Here is a 17420-nt window from a genome sequence, read left to right as displayed (position 1 = left end):
TCTTTGGAGGGAGCTCAAACTCCGTGTTTCTCAGCGACAGCCCAGAAACCTGACTGATCTAGAGAAGATCTGTGTGGAGGAGTGGGCCAAAATCCCTCCTGCAGTGTGTGCAAACCTGGTGAAAAACTACAGGAAACGTTTGACCTCTGTAATTGCAAACAAAGGCTATGTACCAGATATTAACATTGATTTTCTCAGGTGTTCAAATATTTATTTGCAGCTGTATCATACAAATAAATAGTTCAAAAATCATACATTGTGATTTCTGGATATTTTTTTTTAGATTATGTCTCTCACAGTGGACATGCACCTACGATGACAATTTCAGACCCCTCCATGATTTCTAAGTGGGAGAACTTGCAAAATAGCAGGGTGTTCAAATACTTATTTTCCTCACTGTATGTGGACGCACTATCTTGTGTTATTTTAAATGTATATAACTGATGTATTTGGCTATGACTAGATGTACGTTTTGCAGACAGTGTAAGGATCCATTGGGTTTATTCAAGCTCTTGTCTAAAGTGTATTATATTAACCAGTATTTTTTCCAATCAAACCAACTTTCAGAATGATAATGTTACAGAACAGAAACGTTAAAATACTGACTCTGTTTGGAGTGAACTTTCTGATTTTTAAGCCCATTTCTTAACTGCTGTTTAATATATTTATAACTTTAGAGCAGTTTTAAGAAAAAATGATAAGAACTGCACTGTACTCGCAATGATATGGATAAGTACATAAACAAATTCATAAATATTACATTTAAAAAAAAATACATACAGTACTGAGTGAGTGACTAAAACTTCTTTGTCTTTGTCATAGAATACATGTGCTTGTTCACATTGAGCTTGAACCTTAAATACTCCTTTAATATATTTTCAAGATCTGAGGTGAATTATAGCTATAATATAACAGTACCTGAGATTATCATTGTCATTGTATGTTGTTCCAGCAGCAATGTTGCAGAAATTTCTATTTCAAAACAGTCACGTCTGGTTGGGACAAAAACTTTGATTATATATAACTGTTATCACGTGTCGCACCGTTGCATCGCGGCTGGTTAGGACATAGTGTAAGAGGTTTATTGAATTACAACATAACACTAGCTGTAGCTACATAAAATACAATACTATTACTAGGGATGTGCATGAGTACTCTGAAGATTCTTGAACTCTGACAACAATTATTGACAATGTAAACAATGATCGATCATGTTTACCAATGACGTAAAGAAGATGCAAGAAAAACAGAGTGCAAAGTAACTCTACAAACACTCAGTCTTGAGACAGGCCCTTTAAAAAATATTTAAAATTCACTGCCCATTAAAAACACAATGACGAGTGCTGAAATCCCATCAAGCCAGTTGCGACAAAAATAGTGTGCTTGCTTATGATTATTATGGTAATCTGCAGTCAGCACAAAAAGACTGTTTTTGAGCTGTTTTTTCTGCTGATCAGCAAGTCTTAGACTGGAACCTAATGTACAATAAAATATATATTTTTTTAAGAAATGCACTTAGGAACAGTCTTACAAACGTCTTAGAATTTATTTAGCTTCTTAAGATTTTCGTAAATCCGGCCCCTGCTAAAATCACATGGGAGACTGCAATTCTGGTTCAATAAAATAAAAACTGCAAATTGTCCTGGTGGTTTAACCCTGCATGACAACTGAGAGATGAATGACAAAGTATTAGCAATTTTACCCATTGTGCAATAAAACTGTATCCCTGTATTGATTAGCTTTAATCCCACTGCTAATCAAATTGTCTGTTTAAGCAGAAGTCTGGCTATTAAAGCAATATTGTACACTGTAAAACAAGAGTACATTAAATACCATCCTCTTTTGCTTTAACTGTCCGATCAGAAGAGAGAAACTTCAAGTCTGACATCTTATATGCAACACTCATTTCTAAATGATACTACCGAATTGTCCAAAACAAAGAAAACAACAAAAATAAATCAATAACTTACAAAAGATAGATGCTTCTCTCTTCACACTTTAGAAATTGATATCACTTCTCCGAAGAGATTCACTGTCAAAATGAACTCAGTATATCATAAAATATAATCTGGATTATATTTCATATCCCCACGACTGTGCTTTACAGAAGGAAAAAGCTAATCAGGCCATTTCAAAGGTCTAGATGAAGTTAACATTCAACATTTAACACCGTTATTTGAAATTTCTCGAGACTAAATATACCCCTGAAGCAGGAGATTACGAAAGGTCAAAATTAGCATTTTTGGCACGGCAGCAGCATAACAAAAAACTCTGCTACTACAGAAAAAGAGATTACAGACTGAAAATAATTACTTAAACTGAAAGAAAAAGTGGATAGAACTAATTGTTTATCAATTAGGTACGTGATCGTGGGGCAAGCGGTGCCAATTTTAACTTAAATTGTAAAGCTATTAAGCCTAATTATATTTCAGCATGTCTGCTGAAATTAGAAGCATCTATAACACAGAACTTAAAAAATCTAAAAAATATTTCAAATAAGATAAAAAAATATGAATGAAAAAAAATCTATAACACAGGACCTTAGAAATAAGAAACTACATGTAAAAATACATAAAAAAAAAAAAAATATATATATATATATATATATATATATATATATATATATATATATATATATATATATATATATATATATATAAATTGATTGTCATGACAAACATTATGCACTCTCAGCTAGATTGAGTTGACAACTTTCTAAAAAAAAATATTTAAATGTATTAATTAGTTTTAATTTAGTTTTAATTATTCGCTAAAACTGTTTGCTAGATTCACTTTCCCCATTCTCCCCCATAAGCCATTTAGCACAGTGTTCCCCAACTCTGTTCCTGGAGGCACACAAACAGAGCACATTTTAAACATCTCCCTTATCTCAACCCTCTATTTCTGTTCTGTGCCCAAAATTAAATAACTGGGAAAACCCAGCTAAAATAAATATTTTTTGTGATTCACTGTTTTCTACATAAAATCATCCTACATAATGTAAAGAACATTCTGTGAAAATATAACCTTGATATCTTTAATATTGACTGAGTAAGACCATGTAAAATATTTGCTGAACTCATGTTTTTGAGAAATTCCAATGTAAAAGCAAGCTTATTTTTAAATCTGCAACACATTTTAACCAGAATTATCCTGACTATGTGCCATATACCATTTTAAAGCTGAGATTCTCCCATTTTCAGTGATATATGACACATTTACAGGAAAATGTTTAAAGTTTTGTAAAACAAGTCTATTTATTATGATGTGCATGTCCAAAAAGCGTGAAACATTGAAACGAATGGGGAGGATACACATATATATATATATATATATATATATATATATATATATATATATATATAGCTCAAGTAAACCCAGACACAACTGAAATCAATGTTTAGGAAGCCAATTTCTGGTATTTTTTTGCACAAAATAATAAAACGTAGTCTCAATAAAATAATTAATTTCAGTATTTATCATGTTATAAATGAAAATGTCAGTACTGCATCTCAAAACCATTGGTATAATCTATCATTTTTTAGAACAATAAACACAAATGAGCTGTTTTCGTAATTTTTATGGCTATGACTACTTTGACGCTCTTAATCTCATTATTAGATTCTGCGACTTTAGCCGGGGTTTAGACAGCGAGGCAAAAACAGTAGGTGAAAAATCCCTGGATGATCTATTACTTCCGCCTAGATTCTGAAGTGCGCATTCGATGGACACCATGAGGCCACGGGTGAGGATTTATGAATGGCAGTGAAGCGACGCAACTGACGCTGGTAGATCATGTGACTAACAACATGGCATATGCATAAGCTAATGCTTATTTGCTAATTGTAGGAAAGCTTCCCATGGGGCAATTTGAGATTAAGAGTCAATCGTGACTCTAGTGGTAACACTCTGCTGAGAGCTGCTTACTGGATACCAGAGACTCCGTCTGTCACCAATGAATTAAACACACCCTCTAAATGTGAGAAACACAAGAAAGACATCAGCCTTGCATGATGCTTCCAATAAATGAAGCAAAAATGTGTCCGACACCACTTATCAATTTGATTCAAAGCACCACTGACGCAATCCTCTCAGTCACTTGAGGAAAGAGAAGTACTGCTCGATCCTAAGAGGCAGCTCTAGAGGACAGAGTGCTGTTATGCTAGCGCCGCTAATGCGTAGCCACGGAAAACAGAAGAGAGTATAGAATGCTTGAGAGGGTTCTCAGTATGGTCCAATCAACAAACTGAAGGTTAAGCTGTCTGAGACATGCTGAGAGCTCTTCATTTAGGTGTGGAAAAGGTCAAAGACCTTTAAAATGGTTGCATGGAGCTACAGAAAATACAGAACGGTGACAAACAAAACCATCCAAATAAAGTTACAGCCACAATGAATGTTGATTGGAAACCAACTTATTTGGTTTATGTATTTAAAAGACTAGAACTACAACCAAAAGTTTTTCATTTGGTATTCCACAGAAAACAATCGTAGCATATATGGTTTTGGAATGACACAAGGGTATGTAAACAAATGACAAAAGTTTCAAGTAATTTAACAAGGGTCTTATAAGAGAACTCTGATACCCACCAAAACAGTCATTAGGTCCATTAAAAAGCAACATATATAAAAGACAAAATGTCTACTATAAACATTATTCTTTATTGTGCCAAAGCAGTGTGAATGTCTTTTTCTCCCATGTGCCATTTTCCTCTCCCTTGCTGTCCAGTCCAAATTAGCATATTACTATTATGCTATGATAACAATCACATAATAATATAATTAGACTAACGGCATGAGGGACGGCTTTAAAGTTTTCATAGGCAGACTGAAGAAAGCTGTCATTATTTCATAATCATTGTATTTTTATGTGATTTGCAAAAAACCCTGAAATCTTGAGCTGAATACATTACTGATGATTGTCTAACACAATTTTGAGTTCTAATTTAGTTTTGATTCCCTTAATAATAATATGCTAATGCAACCATCTAATATGTTAACATTAATGATCTGGAGAAAAAAAAAAAGTTACACTAAAGGTTCAAACTAGGCTATAAAATATTTGAATGTCGTGCTACAAGTGTTAGTAATTTCAACAAAGTAAACTTAATAAAAAATTTTTTAATAAAAAACCCTGTCACAGGTTAATTCCTCTCAATAATAAGTTATTTCCACTGGATAATAAGTTAGAATCATTGGGGGAAAAGATATTTTGCCATTTAGTTTGGGATCAGTTAGTACTTTTATTCAGCAAGAATGCCTTATATTGTGCCCTAAAAACATTTATAATGCTATAAAAGATTTCTTTTAGATGTTCTTTTGAACTTTCTATTCATCAATGTATCATGAAAAAATAATTGTATCACGGTTACAACAAAAATATTAAGCAGCAACAACATTGATAATAAGAAATGTTTATTGTGCATCAAATCAGCATATTAGAATGATTTCTGAAGGATCATGTGACACTGAAGACTGGAGTAATCTTACTGGAGCTGAAAATCCAGATTTGCCATCACAGGAATAAATTACATAATATATATTTTTTAATTCTAATAATATTGTACAATTTTACTGTTCAAACAAATCCAGCTTTAAAGGGGACATTGGATTGCCCCTTTTTACAAGATGTAAAATAAGTCTCTGATGTCCCCAGAGTGTGTATGTGAAGTTTTAGCTCAAAATACCCCACAGATCATTTTTATAGCATGTTAAAATTGCCACTTTTTGGGGGTGAGCAAACAAACACAGTTTTTGTGTATGTCCCTTTAAATGCAAATGAGCTGGTGCTCCCGGACCCTTTTCAAGAAGAGGGCGGAGCTTCAAGAGCCCATGCAACAACATAAAAGGACAATCTCACACTTAAAAGGTCAGAAACTGTCAGTAGCGATGTTCAGCCTTATATGTTCGATCCGGAGTCGGACAATGATGCCTACAGAGCCAGAGAATATATGCTGCTTGGGGAAAAACTACAAGGTCTCGTGACAGGTCTTTTAAAAATGATTTTAACATGAGCGCTGCATTTTTAGAACGCCGAGTCATGCGCGAGATGCTGCAAAAGGTGCAAGAAGCGAGGGCAACGGTTAAAGACGTCCGTCTAGTATGTTTACATCAAAAAACATCTGGAAAAAAGTGTAGTGGAATGGAAAAACGCGTTCTGTGTGAATGGCCCCTTAGGTAAGCACTTCTTTCATTTAAAAAACATTTCAAAAATCTTACCGACCCCAAATGGCAGTGTAGGCTTCTGCAGCAAGTCTAAACAAGGCCATAACACATTTGAATGCAGACGATATCAAGAGCCAATAATTTAAAACAATCACATTTTTTCAACCCCACCACCACAGGTCAATGAAAAGTGAAAAATTAAAAGTGTGTGAAATTAGGAGCGTTTCGCTCAGAGCAGCATTAAATAAAAAAGACATTTAACAGGCTGACTGGCACACCCTGGGATTCACGGGTAATAAAAAAGAGGGAAATGTGCTTACTAAATAGATGGATCCGGGTTATACAATATCGCATCCCGGAAAGCAAACGGTTTTAATTCGGTATTCTTGTTTTGATTGACCTTCAAACCCTGAAGCATACAAACAAATAATGAGAGAAGGCAGGCACTGACAAGAAAAAAGAAGGCAGGGATGAGCTTTAGTATTGAGTTTGACTATGACAGAGACACTAATGTAAGAGGCAGCATCAACAGTAAAAGATTAAGCATATTTAACCTATCCTGTTCACATCATAAAAAAAAAAAAAAGACTAATCCACTTCAAATAAATAGCCCTGAGATGCCATATGACGTCTTGGACGCTACTTGTCAGTATGAATGAGTGTAAGCAAAACCATCTTCTTAATTACACAATCTATATTTACTTTCACTGAGTCAGGATGAAATACAAAAACTAAAGAGCTTTATTATAAATTACAACAGATGCCAGAGGGCCGAATGCCTATAAACACACCAAGGGGAAACCATTTCAGTTCCATTTCTTTTTATAATAGCAATGATGCACACTACACATCAGTTGCAACATAATGACAGTTTAACCAGTTTGGGAAACAAGGTTAAACAAGGTTAATGCCGCCCCCATTTCAGAACTATCCCGCTGTCTAAATCCGCTGGCACCAATTTTGTGCGGGACTGACTGCACAAATATCACCCTGTCCGTAACATCATGACAGTTGGGTGGTTAAATGGCTGCGATGATTTGAAATAAAACCTTTTAAATCTAAACCTGCTTCATGCTGGGAAAAGTGATAAAAAAGTACATTTTTCCTTTTAATCCATTTTGTGCATCATTAACCAGGGGGAACTTACACCTTCCCTGTGTCAGTGTAGATTTGTAGCGTAATACATCTCTTTGACTTTATCTACTGTCTGTTGGGCACCCCACTGCCTGTTATGTGCGGACTGATTGCTCACTGTGTCCATTCCCTCGATTAGTTTCCTCTGAACACTCTATGACTTTCTGCAGGAACACTAACGTAATTTAATATACCACTTCAGTGTCAAAGCGTTCCAGGTATGTGTCCGATAAAAAGGTTATATGATCAATAAGTTCAACATATCTTTTTACATTGGTTTAACTCACCAAAATAACTGGTGAAGCATCAGTTTAATGTAATTTAAGTTGAAATGACTTAAACATCAAAGTTGATTGTACTTAAAAACTAATACTTGTACTACTTTTTTTTGCCTAAATACATCAAAATGGGACAAAAAAGTAACTTATTTGAGTTCCATGGTGTCTAAGTGGTTATATCATGCCACTAATGCAACTTTGATAACATGTCAATCTCATCCCTCCTACTTGAAGCATTTCAGTCTTTTGGGGACGTAGGCGTGAGACTGCTTATTATGGAGGAATATTTTGGTCATTTTGTCTACTTGAGCACTTGACAGACAAATCGGAGGTGGTGGTGTCCATCTGCGCAATTGTTTAATTATTGGCCAATGGATGTCTTAGGGGCCGTTTTTCTGCATTCCACTGCGCTGTATTTCCCTTGTTTTTCTATTTAAACATGAGCAAGACAGAAGCTTTTAAATCATTGCGCTCACGTGTTGCATATTTTGCAGCATCTCACGCACGACACTAAATAAACTAGTTCTAAAGACATGGCACTCAAGTTAAAATAAAGTTAACAATAAAATAAATAAAAATAATATAGAAGTTAACACTATTAAACCAGGTGTGTAGTCACCGACACATCCAAACAGGCTATATTCATGTTACCGTAACTCTTCAAAATGACTCAACCTACTCCTGTAGGGAGTACAGTACACAACATGCTTGTTGCACCGTAACACACGGAAGTGGTACACAAATATTTTCCAGCACCTCCTGGACATTGCAGTGACCAATAGCATCATTTTACACAAATAGCTGTGTGCCATCTACTAAAAGCAGGGTTCCCACACATTGGTTAACTTCAAATTCAAGGACCTTTCAAAGACTTTCCAGATCCAATACCCTCAATCATCCTCATTCAAGGACTTAATGTGGGGACACATTTCAAGTGAAAGCAAGGTTACATCGTTTCATCTATTATCATTATCATTATTGTTATTTATTTGTTTGGTTGTTGTATACGTATATGTATGTATTGGTATGTATATATATTTATATGTATGCATACATAAATAATTGAACGTTATCTATTTAAAAAAAAAAAAAATTCTTCTGTATTTGTTTTGCTCTTGTGCGTTTTTTTAAAAACCAGTCAAAACAGTCTTACCTACAGAAAATTACCTATTTTAGCTTCATGTTCTAAAGTGCAAAAAAAATAAAATAATAATAATCTAGTTAAAATAAAGTTAGCATTTTTACACTACCCTGCATCTCACATTCTCAAACAAAATGTGTTCTATGTGAACGGCCCCTTTGGCTGTTGCATCATATCTTACTGTTTTTTTTTTGCATCTTGTGGCATGTTTTTTTTGTTTTTGTCTAAAAACAATAAATGAGCATCTGCGTTCAGTTTCATTCAGTTGCACTCTGACTATCTGTTTTGAAACACTAGAAAGCACTCTGGGTAAACACTATGAACGCTTTGGCCTCTGTCTTCATGTCACCGGGTACAGTATTGATGCAAATTGTAGTCCGCAAAAGCAAAATATCGTCAAAAACTATGCTGTATCCCATCAAAAACAGAAAAATGAATCCCCCGGAGTTGTGTTTTGATTAGTCACAGCTGTCATTTTCGAGTACTCTGGTACTGAGGATCATCCCACGTCATTCTCAAACAAAGAAAAAACGTCATATAAGACCAGTGAGAAAAGGTTGCCACTTGCAAGCTCAAAAATGTGCTTCATTTCAAACCAGTAAGCGGCTGAAAGTATCATAAACCACCAGAGCCGTTTTATCATACAGACAATTAAGAGAAATGACTCACTTAAAACCAAACTACTTGAAAAAAAAAAAAAAAAAAAAAAAAACTTGAACTACTGCACTTCACACTTCAACTGTTGTTTGGAAGCTATTGTTGTTGGCAGATTTTCTATCAGGAGCCCCACTCAGCTGAAACATGAGCATGTGGGTGTTACACAAAAATAACATTAGGAAAAGACCACAATTCTCTCCAAAACACAGCAATGGCATTTTATTCTCTCATTATAGATTTTATCTAAACACTATGGGTGAGACAGTTCCCATAAAAAAGAAGCAAAACAACACAGTTTGCCACCCACCATATGGCACTTTTGTACCATGGTTCATCTCATTTCTAACTTTCCATTTGTTAACATTAACTAACAGTTAAAAATACTTCTAAAGCATTTATTAATCTTATTTAAATGTTAATTTTAGCATTCACTAATTCATTATTAAAATCAAACGTTGTCCAAGTATTATTTAATGGACTTTAATGGAAGCCAACATTAACTATTAACTAACAAGTATGAATCATTACTGTAATAAATGTATTACTGATTGTTAGTTGATGTCATTTGATGGCAGGGGTCCTACACATTTTCTATTTCAAAATTCTATACTTTTTCTATACTCAAATTTCCAAACCTCTGTAGATTTTTCAGACCATATTTAACATAAATGGTTCTTCAGCATTATATTTGGTATCCCTAAATATTTTTAGTTTATGTTTTTTTCATTGGTTTTCTTCAAGTGATAACATGTTTAAATGATGAGAAGAAACCTTCGTATATTCATCTCTGACACATCGGTTAGATACTGTAAATGTGGTTTGATGTTGCACGATCAGCAAAGTCTGATTTAGATGATCGTTTGCTCCCTTATCTGTTGCATGTTTAAGTGGCACACGCACATTCATTCATTCATTCTTATTTTAATATTTTAGGAAACTGAATAGAGGCAATAGACAAAAAACAAACAAATATTTTTCCATACTTGTGCAGACCTGTAAATCACTCAAATCAAATTCCATACTTTTCCAAACTGCACAGTAGGAATCCTGTGATGCATTAACTGATGGAACCTTACTGTAAAGTGCTACCAAACAAATATCATGTTGAAAAATTGTATCTCTGTACAGAAAAAAAAAACTGAATTCCAGAGTATGGTGTTAAAATATTGGTTAACGATATTGGCCTCCAATTAATCTAACTGGTGCATCCATAAAAATGACTTACTGACAAGTATTTATTGAACCTGGGCCAGATTCATGAAACATTCTTCTTAACTGCCAATTTCTTCTTATTTTTTGTCTTAAGAAAGAAGACAATAATATTTTATTAAAAAAAAAAAAAAATTGTATTCATAGTAGAAGTATTCATATTCGAATTCATATACGAAAAAAACGTTCTTAAAAATCATCCTAACCTGTCTTAAATACCCAAATTCACGATGTTTAACGGATTTATTGGGTTGTTTCAAATATTATGCATTACAAGATAACTGCTAGCTGAATATAATACACACTACTAGTACCATGAATGTGGACGAGTTCTCGAAAGTGACACCAATCGATCATTTACACGTATACATGATGCAAGCATTCACTCTAGAGCGAGCGCAAGACAGACCAGTAAATGAATGGTTAAGACCACTACATCTAAAACAGGCTCTTAAAATTTTTTTTTAAAAATAACGAAAATAATTTGATATGGCGCATATAAAAACACGACGCTGAGTGATTAACTCCCGTCAAGCCTGTCGTACGAAAGACTTTCATTTTCTTATTAAGAAAGAAATGTGGGTGTTCTGAAGGAAATATTGAAGAACTTATGAAGAATTTTTCAAGAATTGCACATAGCAACATTCTTATGAAACTTCTTAGAATTTATCTTAAGAATTTTCTTAACTTCTTTCTGAAGAGGATTTTCGTGAATCCGGCCCCAGGACCATAACCTCAGGACAGAAGCATATAGTGAACCGTGAGAAAATTGAACCTTTAGACCCTTATCCTTAGGATAAGTTGGATGTTCATCAAGCGTGTTCATGAGAAGTTAAGATGTCTCAACACATTAACACTTTTTCACCTCTTTGTTTGTGAACTGCAATGCAGCCGGTTCTATTTGTCCAATCAGTTTTAATGTACTATTTCAATCAACACCCACTTTAACTGATAACAGCCACTCTGTGACATCTGTCATCAATAGGCGAGTGTAACATCTGTGACCTTTGAGCCGGGGTGAAACTCACCTGTTTCCTCCTCTTGTCCTGTTCTGTTGGGGGTTCTTCGTCATCTGTCAGCTTCGGCTCTTCAAAGTGGCTCATCAGCATGCAGCTAGAGGACAGGCAGCCGGAGAAAGAGAGTAATATTGTGAAGTGTGTGTGTGCAAAGGAGAGAAATTACATTCATGTTACACTTTCACTTTCTTACATTTCTAAAATGTGCCATTTTCCCCCATTTTCCAGCAGCTGTGTAATCTCTCACTGCATTTATGAATACTCTTTTGACACCTCACTGAAGTATGTGTGAGGAAATGATAAAATGCCTCAGGAGATGAACATAAGGGTATAGCACCACATCCTCCCAAGTCCCAAGTCATGAAATATTTGCAACCTCACAGCATCATTCACATTTCATGACCAGCTTACACACAACGCAAACGTATACATAAAACAAACATACTGTATACCAGGGGTCGGCAACCTATGGCACGTGTGCCAGAAAACAGATCTACATTTCCAGGTAATCATTACTCATAGTAATACAGCTTGTTTTATTAAGGTAGGAGTTATAAATATGATTAAGGTGTGAGAATTGAACTGTGCAAGTCAATGAAAGAGGGGTTGTGGCACTTAATGGGAAACAGTTAGCTGACCAGATCCTGCAAATTCTTCAGTTTTCCAGCATCTTTTGTATATTTGAACCCTTTCCAGCAGTAACTGTATGATTTTGAGATACATCTTTTCAAACTGAGGACAATTGAGGGACTCAAACACAACTATTAAAAAAGGTTAAAACATTCACTGATGCTCCAGAAGGAAACACAATGCAGTATATTTATTAGTGCCGTCAACGTTAACGCGTGCGATCATTTTTTCCCAATTTAACGCAATTAACGCAGCATCAGTTTTTTGTGTCATCCTTTGGCTAGCGTTACATAAGTGTTCACGCTCTTATTCATGCAAATGCTTTCAAACCATTCAAACGTCTGTGAATATCCTGTCTGTGAGACACACACAAAAGCGCACGCAAGTATAGAGTTATCTTTCACGCTTTACAAACAGTAAAACACAATTATGTCAAAATGTCCATTTTGTCAAGTATCCTCATAAAAGTAGTCTTAAATGAATGGAAAGAGTTGTGAGAAAATCAAGGTCTTAAAGTGGCAGCAGCCAATAATGCTGTCTGTCATTAAAGTTAATCAAAAAACAAAGGTACCATCTATATTTAATTTGTAATTTATGCAGTGCAGACTGTTTGATAACTTTATTCAATTTCTATATTTCCTACCTGTTAGACATCAGTAGCTGTATAAGTATCAGTGATACTAGCCTTCATTCATAAAAAGATGCCATTAAACAAGTGATTGACAGCACTAATATATACACACACACACACGCACACACACACACACACACACACACACACACACACGTAACCTGCTTTAATAATTAATAATCTAACAAATACAAACATTGTGACACACATCACGATCACTTCTCTTAATGTTGAGCATTTGTTTCATGAAACCCTGCCATGACAGCGTGTGCCCTTGTCCACCATTTTTCCAGGTCATTAGGCAGACAAAATGCCTCTGTGGAGAAGTGTCATCAAAAAGAGAGAATCAAACTTACTCTTTGAAGGTAGCCGTCTCAGGGTCTTCCGTCATAACATCGTGCAGCGCCTCCACGCTGATGTTAATGATCCCGCAGAACTTGTCCTGGATCACGCTGAAAAATGATTGCAGTGGAAAAAAAACGTTATTCAGAGAACGAACACAGCGTTCCAACATTCAGAGAACCATGTTGTGAGCAATGACACCACTGTGACAGAAAGATGTTTTAGGGTGTCTTCACAAGCCTGTGAGCAGGGATGTCACGGTGGAAGTTTTAGTAGTCAGAACCAAAGGGAGTGAAATTTCACAATACTCAAAAACAGTTTCGATACCACAACAGAAAGTAACACAGTATTCAAAACATTAATTTAGTTAAATGTACTGTAGAAACAAATGGCATAAAAACAAAAGCCTTCAAGTATTTCTCAATTAAGTAAACTTCATTATCTTTATTATTGCCACACCAAGACAGACATTTCGAACAAGAAATGCCTTTGCATGCAGGCAAATACGCATGTAAGCGTTCAAAAGCAGTCACCTGTCAGTCTGACAGCGCGTGGGTATGGAGTTGATACTCGCCTAGCTAAACTTTAGAAAGACTGCTATTGTTACATTTTTTTTTATTAAGTTTTAGCATTGACTTGGTTGCAAAGCACCGGTACTTTCGACATCCTTGCCCATGGGTATTGAGATTTTCAGTCTGAAAAAAAAAAAAAAAAAAAAAAACCTTTTCAGCCTGGAAATAGCTTGCACTCACAAAACCTTTATGCAAGGAACAATCATATAAGAAGAAATACTCAGTCTGGCTGAGTGTTAAAATCCAAACTACACTCAAGGGATCTAAACATGCCAATAAATGTTGAATGTCATTAGATTATTAAACCTTTAATGCAGATGTTCTTTATGCTTTCTGTTATGTAACAACTGTTAGCACTTTATGAAGGACAATCTCGCCTTTTCACAGTCACATGAGAAGGAATGTAAAAGGAATAATTTACCCAAAAATGTAAATTCAGTCATAATTTACAACCCTCATCATGTCATTCCAAACACATACTGCATGACTTTCTTTTGTGGACCAGAAATGGAGAAGTTTAGACAAACGCCTGAGCTGCTCTTTTCCATACAGTGAAAGCTCCAGTAAAAATAAAAACACAAACAAATGCAATTTTAATATTATTTATATACTATTATAGTTTTTGTTATTTTTAGGATGTGCTTTTATTTTTATATTTTTCAGTTGTCATTTTCATGTTCATTTTATTTTTTGTAATAATCATTTTTATAATATTTTTAAACATTGTTATTTTATTTATTTTATTAGTAATTTTAGATATTCAACTTATTTCAATTACTTGCAAAGGCAACAGTTATAATTTTTTAAAGTTTTATTTAACAATAATAACCTTGAATCATTCGACTTGTGCGCTATATTCCAAGTCTTCAGAAGCCATATGATAGATTTGTGCTTGACAGAAATTTGATTCATTATTCACAGCTGTCGTCACCTTTCACTTTCAATGTACTGTGTAAAAGAGGAGCTCTGACATTCAGCACTAAACATCTCCTTTTGCATTCCATGGAATAAATCCATTCATATGGGTATCGTAAGATATGAGTGAGTAAATAATGACAGAATTGTAACTTCTATTATCCCTGATAACCCACCTATCCCTGTAAGAATGAAAACATCCTAGGGTCTTGACCTTCTCAGCACCTTCTCACTTCTCTTCTATCCTGTGTTTAGCCCTTTCCATCACAGCCTTCAATATAAGCCCCCAATGTCTGATAAAAATTGCTTCATTTGTCACTCATAGATCTGGAACACACAAGATCCCTCGACTGTCTACTTAGAACCCTGTGAAGATTCTTCCTGCCTCAGATCTGCTCATATGCAGCATTCAATGAAAAGCCAGATAAGGAAGGTCAGTCCTAAATCTCAAAAACACTGCTCGGTGAAATGAACTAGTCGATTTCATTTCTAGAGCAGGAATCACATCTCTGCTTTTGAAGAAGATGAGGTACTGAGGCTGTTAAGGGAGAGGGGCACAGCCGATATGACTTAATAACAACAAATTGGTCAGAAATGAAAGACGGGTGGTAAGAAATTACGATTGTGATACGAAGTGTGCCTGCCTATTACCCATCTGCACCCCAGTACTGGGGAATTACTTAATCCAAAACGAGGTGTTCACATCATATTTTATCTACGTTTTCATTCATTTTTACTACATAAAAGTTAAATTCTCAATATTGCATGCGCCTCACCATTCAAAACTGATGACTAAAAAAGTTTTAAATAACTCAAAATGTGTCATGCTAAGCATATATTAGAATATATAGAGTAAAAAAGCCAATTAGCATTTTGCCTGAAGATACCCTGTAGGTCAGCTACAAACAAACCTGGCAAGCACCAAAGCTAGCTAAATATCTACATCAGCTATACATTTATTAAAGCTTACAGCTGTAATATTACATGTTTGTGTAGTATAATACAGGGTAGGAGGCAATCTTATCTCAGCACGCCAATATTAGAGCTACAAGAGCTGTGCTATTGATCAGATGCATCATATTAAAGATTTCTTATCACCCTGCTTGGACCTGAAAAAAAGGCCTGTATATTACCTAATAATGCTTAAACCGGCACTTTTGGACAATTAAACTAGCAGAAAAAATATTTTTTATGGGACAACATATCAGAAGAATTGCATTAATGTAAGACTACTGTAAAGTCTTTAAAAAAAGGATCAAAATCAAATATAATTCTATTCTCTTTTTTTGTGCACTTATAATGAAAGTTGAGGGTGGACCCTCAGACATTTGACCTTTAGAATTAGAATAGGCCGTGTTTTAGCTACTGTGCCTTTAAAAGTGAAATCATAGTAACAGCATCACTGACAGGTCATGACTGTAATAATATAATTTCTCTATTAAAGTGAAGTATTTATATGAATCAAAGATTTTTTTTATTCAAAAGACCAAAATTCCTCTGAAATAGAGTTGCACAATTATGACAAATATCAAAAAGGGAGATTATTGATTGAAAGACTGAAACCTTGTCAAAGAATGGAAAGAAAAAGCTGAATCTATTTACCTGTGAAACATGTCTTGTGGTTATGCTACTTGAAATTAGTGATAAATTAACCACAGTCTAAATCATGTAATCCACTTGGCTTTCTTTATGAATATGTATTCCAACTGTAATCAAGCAAGCAGGATTGCTCTACACTGTCTAAATGTTCTGGCGAACTCCAACATAATTATTCCAAAGGCAGCTGGTTGAAAACACTCCGGACGGTTCTATTTGTGCATGTGTAGAAATGAAAACGAAAATCTGCATATCCCTCTCCCATTTTTTTTGGCCAGGCTGTATGCACAGAGATCATTACATCATTATTATCATCATCTGTTTATTCCGCGCTCTCCAAATGACTGAAGCAGAGACAAATCTGTATCGTTTCATTGCTGTCATCAACGTGGTTATACTTCATTAAGGGGTGAAATTGTTTGTGATGTATTGCACCTCAGAGAAGAAACATTCAGTGCCTTTGGCATTGCTGTGAGCCCACAGGTGTTTATTCAGAGTGAGTCAGAACACAGCAAATAGAATAGTAATGGCAGGATCAGAAAATGCCATTCATAGCGCCCTGAATGCATTTGAAAATTAATATGCTGGGCCTCATTTCATGCAAGCCTCTCAGCACAGCTAAATATCCTTTCAGAGTCAGCTTTCATAATTTTCTCTGCGTCGTTCAAGACATACAGGTATAAAGAAACGAAAAGGCACCTGAATATGGATGATTGTTGACTGGCGGAGCACAATTCCTCCACAAAATAAGTCTGTATATTGCAATATTGTAGTATCACAATTATTAAAATAGTATTTTGAGGCACACCAGACAGAAAATTCCCTGTTTTGATCAGGGTCAGAAATTAAGGTGAAATTAAAGGCAAGGATGATTTGTAATATCGATTTTACACTACCATTCATAAGTAAGGTAACATTTCTTAATGTTTTTGAAAGGAGACTCTTATGCTCACTATGGCTGCATTTCTTTTTTTTAAATTAAAGCTTTACTATTGTGAAATATTTGTACAATTTAAAATAACTGTTTTCGATTTTAATAAATGTAAAAATGTAATCTATTCCTGGGATGGCAAAACTGAATTTACTTCAGCATCATTACTCCAGTCTTCAGTGTCACAAGATCCTTCATGAAATAAT

General features: G+C 34.9%; 1 protein-coding gene across 2 annotated transcripts in view; it reads right to left on the bottom strand.

Annotated features, from left to right (window-relative positions):
- Nucleotides 1-17420, bottom strand: part of ipo11 (importin 11) — a 163766-nt gene that overhangs the window by 15427 nt on the left and 130919 nt on the right. For both annotated transcript variants that reach the window (XM_084138669.1, XM_084138670.1), the window contains exons 28-29: nucleotides 13215-13310; nucleotides 11610-11694 (exon numbers count right to left, since the gene is read on the bottom strand). In XM_084138669.1, coding sequence (XP_083994795.1) covers nucleotides 11610-11694; nucleotides 13215-13310 — 181 coding nt within the window. The remainder of the gene's footprint in view (nucleotides 1-11609; nucleotides 11695-13214; nucleotides 13311-17420) is intronic.

Source organism: Abramis brama (assembly GCF_963993115.1).
Source record: "Abramis brama genome assembly, chromosome: 16".
In the NCBI taxonomy this organism is placed as follows: domain Eukaryota; kingdom Metazoa; phylum Chordata; class Actinopteri; order Cypriniformes; family Leuciscidae; genus Abramis; species Abramis brama.
Note: the sequence above shows the minus strand (reverse complement) of the source record. Positions and strands in the feature narration are given on the sequence as shown.